This window comes from Zootoca vivipara, chromosome 2 (genome assembly GCF_965207765.1).
Source record: "Zootoca vivipara chromosome 2, rZooViv2.hap1.1, whole genome shotgun sequence".
Taxonomy (NCBI): Eukaryota; Metazoa; Chordata; class Lepidosauria; order Squamata; family Lacertidae; genus Zootoca; species Zootoca vivipara.
The window spans coordinates 99,538,446-99,550,771 of record NC_142584.1 but is presented as its reverse complement, the minus strand read 5'-3'; the positions used below and the strand labels follow the sequence as shown (position 1 = coordinate 99,550,771).

At 43.7% G+C, this 12,326-nt stretch overlaps 1 protein-coding gene across 4 annotated transcripts in view; it reads left to right on the top strand.

Moving 5' to 3' along the window:
• Positions 1-12,326, top strand: part of PTPRG (protein tyrosine phosphatase receptor type G) — a 578,270-nt gene that overhangs the window by 521,917 nt on the left and 44,027 nt on the right. For all 4 annotated transcript variants that reach the window (XM_088662505.1, XM_035106777.3, XM_035106776.3 and 1 more), the window contains exon 14: positions 10,041-10,132. In XM_088662505.1, coding sequence (XP_088518631.1) covers positions 10,041-10,132 — 92 coding nt within the window. The remainder of the gene's footprint in view (positions 1-10,040; positions 10,133-12,326) is intronic.

Below are 12,326 nucleotides of genomic sequence, written 5' to 3'. Positions count from 1 at the left end.
GGCTCCTGCTGCAGCTCTTGCTGTGCGTGCTGCAGCTCTTGCTGGCTCCCACTCGGACGGAGCTCCACGTGGCAGCGGCATCCGGTTCCGAGGAGGCATCTTCCTTTTCTTACGGTACCATATTTTGCACAGACCTGCTCCCACCACAACCTGGTACTGGTACGTCTTATTTTCGGGGTATGCCTTATATTTCGCCAGGTCATGAAAATACTGCCATGCCTTATTTTTTAGGGATGCCTTAAAATATGAGAAACACGGTAGACCCGTTGCAGCAAAAAGCCTGTCAAAAAAGGTGATATTTTCGGCCCCATTGTGTCCTCTGCGAACGAGATGCTCACAGATGCTCTCTCACATGAGTGCAATATCACACAGGCAGGCTGGAAGTTCATGAATATTCAGTAGATTGGTTGTTCATGTGGGCTTTCTCTTTGTGGGCTTCATAATTGCCCGAGTCCACATGATTTGCTCATAAAAGTCAGTGACTGATGACCCTAACTAATGCTTTGCAGACTGCTGGCAGGTGTCATCCTGAGATGAACTTCACCAATCATTGCTTCTCTATAGCCCCCATTTACTTCAGTGAGGCTCACGCATGCTGGTCTTTTGGTCATTTTGGGGTTGGCCTTGATTTGCCCCAGTTGCACTTCCAGGATGCAAATACTTCCTGAGAAGTTGCTGCCTGTTGTTGTTGTTGTTGTTGTTGTTGTTGTTGTTGTTGTTGTTGTCTCTTCTATGACTGTGGGTGGAGCAGATGTTTTAAAAATGCAAAGTTATCTGCTTCATGTGGCCACATCTGTATATCCATAGGACATGTTGTTGATGAAGCCGTGGATTACAGGCAAGTTTATTTCAGAATCCAAGAGTGGCTTGCTCTGCATGCTGCAATTTCAGCAGGTAAAGTGTCTGTGCCAGCGTACAGCACCCTCAGGCCAATACTGGGGCCCTACTGACAGTAAGAGCTGTTCGGCAGTGGAATTTGCTACCAAGGAGTGTGGTGGAGTCTCCTTCTTTGGAGGTCTTTAAGCAGAGGCTTGACAGGCATATGTCAAGAATGCTTTGATGGTGTTTCCTGCTTGGCAGGGGTTGGACTGGATGGCCCTTGTGGTCTCTTCCAACTCTATGATTCTATGATTCTACTGCTGATACCCAACGTATAATATGGCTGTTCATGGCTGCAAGGTGTAGCAATTATTGTTTCCTAGTTTTTATATACCATTTTTCATTAAAAGCAAAAATACAAATAAATCACAAAGCAGCTTACAAGGCAATCCAAGAAAAAATGAAAAGCACCATATAAAAACAATAAAACGCCAAAATCCACAAAACAGGATTCCACTCAGTACCCTTCCACTCACTCAGCACCCACACAGATGAATTCAACCTATACATGCACATATTCACCCACGCTTAAAACACCCACCTACAAACACAGTCCCCTCACTCTCATCAATGGCCATTAGATGCAATTAAAAGGCAGTTAGGTAAATTCAGGGACAGCAGTTATGAGTCCTGATAACTAAACTTAGCATGCGTATTCAGAAGCAATGAGTCTCTGAATACTAGCTGCTCTGAAGCAACAGTGGGAACATAGGAAGTCCATCGAGCCATCTAGCTGGTGGAGAAGTGCACCCCTGATTTTTATACACATCCCATATCCATTTTATTTATTGGCACTGCTCTCTAAATCTGTAGTACTCAGAACACTTGGCAATACTCAATATTGTAAATTTGTTAATGTCATTGAGTTTTAAAAAAACAACCGCCACCATTTAGTGATGGAGAATCTTCCCTCAAAGTATAGTACGGTACTTTTGGTGGTAGTCCCACCCACCCGCAATTCCTTTTTGCCCATACCCACAATTCCTTTTCACAATGGCCTGTCTGATGTCTAATGTCTGAGATCTCACACAGTGATTGTTCCCTGAGGAAAACCAGCCAAAAAATAAAGCACATGGGGTTTAGGAAGGTTGTGCTGAGAGAATAGTGGGACTGCTTCACTGAGCACACTAGTCTCTTTCAAAGACAACAGAGTTCTCAGTAATTTGCAGAAAGCATGTGTGGGCTGTCTGGATTGTCCTGGAATTGGAAAGGAGAATGGATGCCATTTCAGCTATGAGATTGTGGAATTCTTTCTTGGAGTCTAAAAGTATTTCACTAGGTTTGGAACTGTATACTTCTGTTCCACATGGATTTGAGTGCTTGTTCAAATGCAGTCATTGAAAACCAGCTCATTCTGTCTTCTGAGGAGATACCTCAAGTACCTTGAGCTCACCATAATAAATAGATTATTAGGACTCATTGGCAGGACTCATTGGACCATATGAGTTCTTCAATGAATGTTTTTTTGTAGCATAAGAGCTTATATCGTATATTGGAAAAACTACAGTTTTAATATCGTAAAGGAAGTGTCTAACATATTGTCATTTCAGAATTTGGTCCCCTTCAGCTACAAGGCCCATTAGCCTCAGCCAGCGAGGCAAAGGCTGTTGTAGAAGAATGAAAATGTGATGGCAATAAATGCTACGGAGACAAAACAATTTATTATAAATTGATCTAGTTTTTTAATTCATTGTTGTAAAAAGAATCTGAGCGTTTCAAAAATCCAACACCTTTTTCAACGTTTGATTGAAGGAGTAATTTAAGTTTTCCAATTCCAAATGGACTTGATTTCAAACTATATTTATTAGTTTTGCAGGTTTTTTTTACATCTGTTTCTGCTTATTATTTAATACCCTCAGTTAACCACCATCACCACCAAAGCAAGACAAAACTCTATGCTAGGGAAGGAATGAAGGAAGCAGGAATCAAAATGGGTCTTGGGCAGGGGTCAGCAACCTTTTTTAGCCGTGGGCCGGTCCACCATCCTCAGACCATGCGGTGGGCCGGACTATATTTTGAAGGAAAAAAATGAACAAATTCCTATGCCCCACAAATAACCCAGAGATGCATTTTAAATCAAAGCACACAATCTACTCATGTAAAAACACCAGGCAGGCCCCACAAATAACCCAGAGATGCATTTTAAATAAAAGCACACATTCTACTCATGTAAAAACACGCTGATTCCCGGACCGTCTGCGGGCCGGATTTAGAAGGCGATTGGGCCGCATCCAGCCCACGGGCCTGAGGTTGCCTACCCCTAGTCTTGGGTGTCAAGAGGCAAGGCTTCATGAGGGTAAGGAGGGAGGAGTTTGGAGGACTCCTCCCAGTGAGTTCATGAGCAAAGAACAGCTCAGCCCACACCCTCAGACACCTCTCAGGAGCTGGCCTTGGGCCTGTTGAGGTAGCCATGTCTTTGTGTGTGGCTCCTTCCTCTCTGGGCCCCTGCATAGACTTTATTGTTGAGTTGAAAAGATACAACACTCTACTGAAAACCGCTATGTTGAGATATTCTAGTAATGAAATTAAGGGTTACTGGTTTTTTTGTTAAGTTTATTATTATTATTATTATTATTATTATTATTATTATTATATCACTTTAAAATGCATATGAAACAGAGAGGACGATTATAGCAACAGACAACAATTAAAAGATGAAAAACGAAACTATAAAATAGGCACGTGGAATGAGTAGTTGCACATGAGTTAAAATAGCAAAACCCGAGTAAAGACTATTGATGCTATCAGCTCATCAAATTTAGTTCCAGATTTGTCAGGCTTGTGACAAAGTTTGCCTTGAAAGCTCTGGTTCTGCTATATATGTCATAAAAGAAAGCCAAATCGTATAAAAAGTGTCTGGAGGGTCTAGTCCTTGTCAAAATCTCAAATTATGTGTAATTTTATCCATTATAGCTATATTCCAGAGTGAGTGGTACAAAGCTTCCAGTGTCAAATTTTGGGCTGTTTTCGAGTTTAAATTACTATTAAGGGTTGCTGATTTGAGACTCATTTTGAGCTTGAATCTGTCCAGTCTTTACTTAATCTGCCACTACATTTTGAACATATCTGAATGGAGCACTTGGGAAGGAGGAAGGTGGGTGGAGATGTGCTGAGAAGCATTTCCAATCCCATGTATGGGGAACCTTTGCCCTTCCAGGTGTTTCTGAAGTCCCCTCAGCCCTAGCAAGCATGGCTAATGGCCAGGGATGATGGGAGTTGTAGTTCAGCAACATCTGGAGGGCCAAAGGTTCCCCACACCTGCCGTACCATATATGGCGCTCATCATCATGGTATGGTGTTAGCTTATTGCAGTACTAGCAAGAACGACACCATTAGTGTACCTGCTGGAACACGTTCCTGTGCAGTTTCTCATGGACCTGCACCCACACCTGCATGTTTGGGTGAAGGTACTAATTGGAAATGTTCTGGTGCAAAATTATCTTCATCACACTTTTCACATGTCACACGTTTGTCACATGTTCAGAAACCTCTGAGTTTCCATATACGTAAAGGTAAAGGACCCCTGGATGGTTAAGTCCAGTCAAAGGCGACTATGGGGTTGTGGCGCTCATCTTGCTTTCAGGCTGAGGCAGCCAGTGTTTGTCCACAGACAGCTTTCCGGGTCATGTGGCCAGCAGGACTAAACCGCTTCTGGCACAACGGAACACCGTGACGGAAACCAGAGCGCATGGAAACACTGTTTACCTTCCTGTCACAGCAGTATCTATTTATCTACTTGCACTAGTGTGCTTTCGAACTGCTAGGTTGTCAGGAGCTGAGACAGAGCAACGGGAGCTCACTCAGTTGCGGGGATTCGAACCACCAACCTTCCGATCAGCAAGCCCAAGAGGCTCAGTGGTTTAGACCACAGCACCACCTGTGTCATTGGACAGCACTAAAATATTTTTCATAGAGCCTGACATATGCTCTTCAACTCTGTAGCATTAAAAAGGGTAGGATCAGGCCCCTTCTGATAGATAGCTTTCAGCTGACAATTTTCAGATTTTGCAATAAACTAAAGCCTCAATTTCCTGTGGTCTTAGCAAGTTCTTTGCTATTATGCTGTGCTATAAGCAAGTGCATAAGTATGTGTTCAAATAGTGATCTGCCCACACTTAGGGGACTGCCTTTGTTTAAAGGAACAGAAGTGGTGGCTGGGGGAGGCGTTGAGATCACGTACATCACGATCCCAAGCCTGTTTATTCTACTGTGAGCCCTGCATCACAGTATGAGGGAATCCCAGATATTGGTGCACAGGCCCTCCAGTCTTGGCACTAATATTTTTTAAGAAGTCATTCCTGGAAGATACACCAGTGGCTGGTGTAGATGTAACACTGCAAGATCAATTGAACGTCGCTAGGCAATGAGGGGTGTTTTTCGGGGTCTTCGCCCACCCTTCTCCCCACTTCTTTGTCCCCCACCTCCCCAGTTACTGACATCCAGTCTTTCCTACATGGCAGATGGCCCTGTAGGAAGAAAGAAGGGAGAGTCTAGCTGGAAGAGGCTCTGAGGCAGTCTTTGCTTGCCTACTTTACTCTCCTGGAATCCTTCCCACAGGGTAGCTGGTGACAGATGGCTGCCACAGAGAAAATGTTGGCGTACATAGAAAACTAACCATTGTTGCCTTCAAAATTTAGAGAGCCATGCCTGCACTGGGTAGTAGGCATGTGTTGGGGGGGGGGGAGGATCCAAAAGTTCAGGGGCTGCTGGTTGCTCAACCACAGCTAGGCAATAGGGTATCATTATGTCTGTACTGAATGAGCCAGTGGAATGACTTTGTTACAGCAATTCAGGGTTTTGACAAAGCTACAGTACTAGGTATTTGTTTGAAAGAATTCCATAGGACATCCAGTTATGAAGCTAGGCGATAGGCTGATTCATGTGACAATTTTTGTCATCGCTTTGTATCATCACCTGGTCCTGAACAAACACCTGAGTGTCGGTGAACATGTTTGTGTAAATATCCTCAGATGTTATATGACCATAAATCAGTTACTCCTCTGTGTACACATAGTCTCTGTCACACATCTTTTCTTTTTAAGATTCATTTTTGTGATGCTACTTCCCAACATGTGGCAGATGGTAGGTTTTAGTCTTACATGCTGTTCTTCTGATAAATAATATCAGAAGCCTAGTTACAGCTAAACTTAGAATTGCTCAAAACTGGAAGGTGGACATGTCAGTCTTTAAAGGACAATGGTTCAAACTATTTTGGTCCTGTTTCGATCAGGATAAGCCAAAATCAGGCTAACCTGGTAGAATGTTTGTTAACCTGGCCATTTTTTCTTAGCTACACCTGACCTCCAAACAAGGTTTAGTGTTAAACATATGATGATCAATTTGTATCAGACTAGCTTTGTTATAAATAAATATGACTCTTATACAGAACAACTGGAGGGATGGAAGCGGTGTGGGATTCTTACTTTTTTCCTTCTTGTCGTTGTTCGGGGGGTGGGAGGAATATAAAAAAACACTAAAATGAAGAGCATGATATCAAAAGCCACCCTCCATGGATTTTGCTGAATATTTTACTCAAAGGAGAAAATCCTAAACGCTTCAAACACATGCACGTTCTACCTGATCCATATTCATGGGCCTTCCCTTGCTGTGACTGATTTATTCCCCATTGTGCCCCCGGGGTGTTCATAGTCTATAGTAAAGGCAGCCTGAGTAGAAACCAAGTCTATCTTTACTTACAATCAGGAGGAGAAAGAGCAGTCAAGATATTAAGGGAAGAAACAAACTGATTGGGGAAGGAATATTTCATTTTACGTCACATATGTCACAATGTTTGGTCATACGCCACATATATTTGATCATATGTCACACACCTTGGATTCCCAGGTATCATTTCACTACAAAGTAATGTTCCCAGAAACGTACAGCTGTTAGGAGATGGGTCTGTGTGGAAGCAGCTGCAATGCTTGTGAGTAAAATGATGCTATAGAATGTGTTCTTTGGTGGCTGCATATTGTTTCAGTGGCCCCTATGAATTTAGCTGCCATTGCTTTCGTTATTCATCAAGAACACAGTTGTTGGCGGCTGCCAGATGTCCCTATTATGATATCCCCGAGAGCCAGTGAATAGAGGGTCAGGCTGGAACTTGGGTTCAGATCCTCACTCAGCCATGACACAAAGTGGGTGGCCTTCACCCAGCCACAATCTCTCAACCTATAATCTACATCACAGGATTGTTGTGGCGAGCAGGGGGGAAATAGGATAACTTTCAAGTACACTGCCTTGAGCTGCTTGGAGGCAGGGCAGGATAAAATGTGTGTTTGAGTGTTAGGTTAGCCAGCTTTGTGGTTTTCGCTAATCCTATTGTTTCAGTGGTTTTCAAAGTGTTAATTGTTGTGGATTCTGTGGTTTTATGCATCCTGTATTTCATAACCAACCCTGGATTCCACTCAGATGAAAAATAGGCTATAAACAGTATATATCGTGTCCATGCTGTGTGTGTGTGTTCAACTGCATGCCCCATAACCTTTTATCACAGCTCCACTGACCATGACCCTTAGTTTCAAACAGTTCAGCTCACCAGTTTCATGCCCGGAGGGGACTCAAATTCCTAGGAAGGGATAGTGTTCTAGAGCCTATGTAAACCCATCAGCCTATGTACACCCTGCAGAGGACCCTCCCGTATCCTCCTTGGATTTATTATGGAGTGACTGCACCCTCCGTACACCATCATCCCAAAGTGATTTTGAAATTATGTGAGCTTGGGAAAATCTCTTCTTCCCCCCCCCCCAAAAAAAAATCCCTTGTGCATACTTTCAGGAGCAAGGAAGTCAGAAAGTGTGTGTGTTTGTTTGGATTTGATATCCCGCTTTATCACTACCCAAAGGAGTCTCAAAGCGGCTAACATTCTCCTTTCCCTTCCTCCCCCACAACAAACACTCTGTGAGGTGAGTGGGTGAGGTGAGTGTGACTAGCCCAAGGTCATCCAGCAGCTGCATGTGGAGAGGCGGAGACGCGAACCCGGTTCACCAGATTACGAGTCTACTGCTCTTAACCACTACACCACACTGGCTCTGTTGTCTTTTCCTCTTCAGATTTTGGTCTGGGCATTGTTGGGCCAGTCCCACAGATCCTTCCATGGGGCACTAGGCTGTTTGCAAGCAACGGGTTGGGTTGGGTTGGGTAATTGAATGTATGTATCACTTAAAAATCTTAAAGCAATTTGCAGCAAGAATAAATAAAATAAAAACATTTTAAAAATTGTCCAGTAGCACCTTAGAGACCAACTAAGTTTGTTCTGGGTATAAGCTTTCGTGTACATGTACACTTCTTCAGATACACACATGAAAGCTTATACCCAGAACAAACTTAGTTGGTCTCTAAGATGGTACTGGACAATTTTTTAATTTATTTCGACTGTGTCAGACCAACACAACTACCTACCTGAATCTACAATAAAAACACATAAGTGTAATAAAAGCATAATCAAAATTATAAAAATCCAGCCATTGTTGCTGGCTGCCCAGCTCCCTGACACACACACAGGGGAAAGTAGTCTGTTTCATAGAGTAAAAAGAAAAGCCTCATTCTTTCTGCACACAACCATATCTCCATATGCTCAGCTAGTTGGCTTTGGGTTCAAGAGACAGCCGAATGGGGTGGTGATGCTCAAAACATTTGACAAATACAGCTTCATCAACCTCCTTATTATGAGCATTTCGATCCAACAGCCCTAGCTTTGATTGTTAGCAGAATTCAGAAATTGAGGGCCTGCTGCATGCATTTGGCCAACTTCTTGCAAGAGATTTGCTTGGCCTTTGAAAGCTGTGTGAGTTGCACTGCCCTTTCTCTCTCTCCCTCTCCCCCCCCCTGCACCCCACCCCAAAGCCCTCTGCTATGTACCTCTGTTCTGGAAACAATGGCACTACAAATTGCTTTGACAGTGTCAGCAAAGCTGGCGGGATGGAGTGGGCTTTTCTGCTTGGCCATAATTCCAGAAGCCGTGCTGTGCGGCAGAGAGACCGCTGCAAACCTTTACAAGCAGAGGCAGTCGCTTGCGTGCCGGGGAAGCTAATCGCTCCAGTGGCGGAGGCGTTCAGGACCCCTCACAGGTGTTGAGGAGCAGCAGTTCATTAAGGGAGGCAGGAAGAGGGCTCTCTCTCTCTCTCTCGCTCGCTCGCTCTGCTCTGTCCAGGCTATTGTTAAGAGCTCCTGACAGCTGAGAGCAGCCCCTTTGCTTGTCACAATAGCTGCTCACGCTGAGCAAGGCTCATTAAATATTCAGCCCCAGCCTCAAGCAGCTCATTAAGGCAGCAATGAGCAGTGACGCGGCTGCTGGAAAGCCCTGCCTTGCTTAGCATCACCATGCACAGGCTCATTGGACCTCTGGATGCTCTCCTCCTCAGTGCCTTCTCTGTGATGACCAGCTTGTGCTCCCTGCTTTGCATTAAGTACAGGTAAAAAGAGCAGCAGTTGCAATGTGTCTAGGGAAGCAGATTCAAGTCTTTAAATTTGGCTGGCGGGAGCCTCGGTGGGCTGCATCTGAGTTGCCCTCTGGCCTTTTCAGTGTTCCTTTCAGCGGCTGCGGCGGGGGGGGGGGGGTTAGGGGGGTAAGCTGGGTTGACATCTACCAGAGGCTTTTCCTTAGCAGCATGTGTGCTTCTCGCTGTTTTGCAGGAGAAGCCTGCAAAGGGGATTTGCACAGCCAGCACAGAGTTGAACGAGGCAAACTTTTTTTTCCCCTGTTGAGATTGCAACTTCCCTAAGGAAGTTGTGTGGCCGTTATGTGTGTTCTGCTCTAGGTGCCGCCCATTAACTGGCAAGGTTCTACGCGTTTCCAACACTAGTGTGGTTATGATTGTTTTAGTTTTCTTTTAAGATGGGCTGTTATTGAGCCGCAATAATTGACACCCAAAAAGTTTCCTTTTTAAGTGAACGCGTGCACTCTCAGCTGCTAAACTTCCTAGACTGTTTGCTTAATAAGAGGTAAGAAATGGGAGGCTCCTAAATGAAATGCTGGTTTACGATGACTGGTAGCAGCACATTTTAGCGTTCACTTGAGAGTCACTGGCATGACAAAATCAGAAATAAAACTTGGTGTGTGTTTGTCCGTGTGTTTGTGTGTGTGTGTTGCAAATGCTTAGCATGGACAGAAATGTCAGAGAGCCCTGAGAGTGCTGATGATGTTTCTCTTTCATTCGCAGAAAATGTTTTCAGACAGCCCATTTCTATGTGGAAGACAGCAGTTCGCCTCGAGTGGTGCCAAACGAAACCATTCCCGTTATTCCCATCCCAGGTAAGGAAGGTCTGACATCATGACTTAACTCATTCATTCTTTGGGCTCCTTACAAATCACAGTTTGCACTGTATGTTCTGTATCAGCCAATCCGCTTCCCACATTGGCTGGCTTCTTTGCACATTTGGAGCACCCCGCAGTTTGTAGTAATATTTCTGTGAATCTTCATTAAAATGAGGGGGAAACACAAAGTTTGGATTAGTGCATTCTTATCTGGATAAGGCACAAACGGCACTGATGGTATCATAGTGGGGAGTCGTCCCCATGTGTCTTCTACTTTTCTGGCTTTGCCCTTTTGCCATTAATCACTTATTCCATCCTCCTTGTTCGCTGAAGTTCATAGCCTGCACCTTCTCTGGCCTCCAGCTGTACAGGGCAATCTTATTAATGTATACACAGAAATCCTGACATTCACTGAGACTTACTCCCAGGTAATGTTGGAGTGGAGTGCAAGTGGAACTCCAGTTGGCAGGTCTCCATAATGAAGACTTTTGCTTGCCAGGCTGCCTGTGACCTTTCGAGGGCAGGGGGAGATCCCACCTACGCAGTACTGTTTTATAGGAGAACTCTAATTTAAATGTAAGTGGCCAAATAAGATTGCATAGGTGTTGCTTGAGGCAAAGTTGTACCAGTTTAGTCCTAAATACAGTCCTAAACACACTTACTGGAAAGTAAGCAGTGGGATTTACTTCTCAGTAAAGAGAAGATTGCTCTGTTAGAGTAGCTGCAGACTTGGTCCTAATGCTTATTTACTGGTTAATTAAAAATTTCAAAGCACATGCCTACTATTTTACAATCTGTCAAGTGCCTTGAAGTAATTATATATGGAATGGTTCTCAGCAGAAATTTGTGAGCCAAAGCCAGACAGATGTGAAGATTTGCATATTGTCTGTTGTACACAGCTTTTTATTCCTTGAAACACAGGTACTGTAGCTATTTTGGTGCTGTCCAGATGTTGTGAACTACAACTCCCATCCTTCCCAGCCGGTAGGATCAATAGTCAGGGATGATGGGGTTTGTAGTCCAGCAACAACTGGAGGGCCAAAGTTTCCCTACTCTTGCCTTAGAGCAATGAAAACTCAAAGCTTTTTTCAAAGGCATGTTGGAATTGTCATGGTTTTTCCTGAGGTAGTGGGTTGGCCACTGGTTGGCCACTGATTTGAGCTTTACCGTTACAGTTATCTTTCAAAGTTATTGGGAAAATAGGAAGTTGGAATCCCTAAAAAGGCGACGGACTCTCCTTCTTTGGGGTTTTTTAAGCAGAGGATAGATGACCATCTGCCATGGATGCTTTAGTTGAGATTCCCCTATTGCAGGGGTTGGACTAGATGACCCTCGGGTCCCTTCCAACTCTACAATTCTTTGATTCTATGATTCAGATGCTCTACCACTGAGAATTGTGCACTGCACTTATCCCCCCCCCCTTCCAGATATTTTGACAGCCATGTAACAAATAGCTGTTTTAGACTGAGATTATTTGCAAGGCATACGTATAAGTTAAACCCAACAATATTGTGTACAATATAGATAAGATAACATTGGAGTTCTTTGTATGGCCTTGAGGCTTGTCAGAAGTGTGATTGCCTTGTCAGACAAACCTCTCTGATGCTCATGTGGTGATTTTTTTAAAAAAATGGGATCAACTGAGCAAACATGCAAATACATAGAAAGCATTCCAAGTGAATTTCCATTTCCTATGTCACTTTTCCAAGGTTTGATCCCATTAGCTGAATTCCAAATTGGGTTTGGATCTGCTTTATGGGATTGTCTTCAGAAAGGGGCTGTGGATAACCCATTCTGACAGAGCTTTTGTCCACATACTCTTATCCAATTAGCAGCAAATCATGTCAGAAATGTGTACAACTCTGCATGCTGTGATGATTTTCCCCTATTACCAATGCACAATGCTACAAATTAGAAGTCCTTCGTATAACCAAAACTTTGCCATTGAAATCCACCTTAAGGTTTGTCTAAAAGCTTTTAAAAACAAAAAAAATCTCCCCATCTTCTTGTCACGTGTAAGCAAAATTGTATTATAGAATGCCTCACCCCCAAATGCTACTAAATCCATTAGTTCTGTGATATTCCCCCACACCACCACAGGAGGTGCGAAATATTCAGGAGAATAGCTATGAAGCTTAAGTGGGAGTTGTAAAATAAAGAATTTCAGAGCTGAGCCATGCATTTAGCAGGA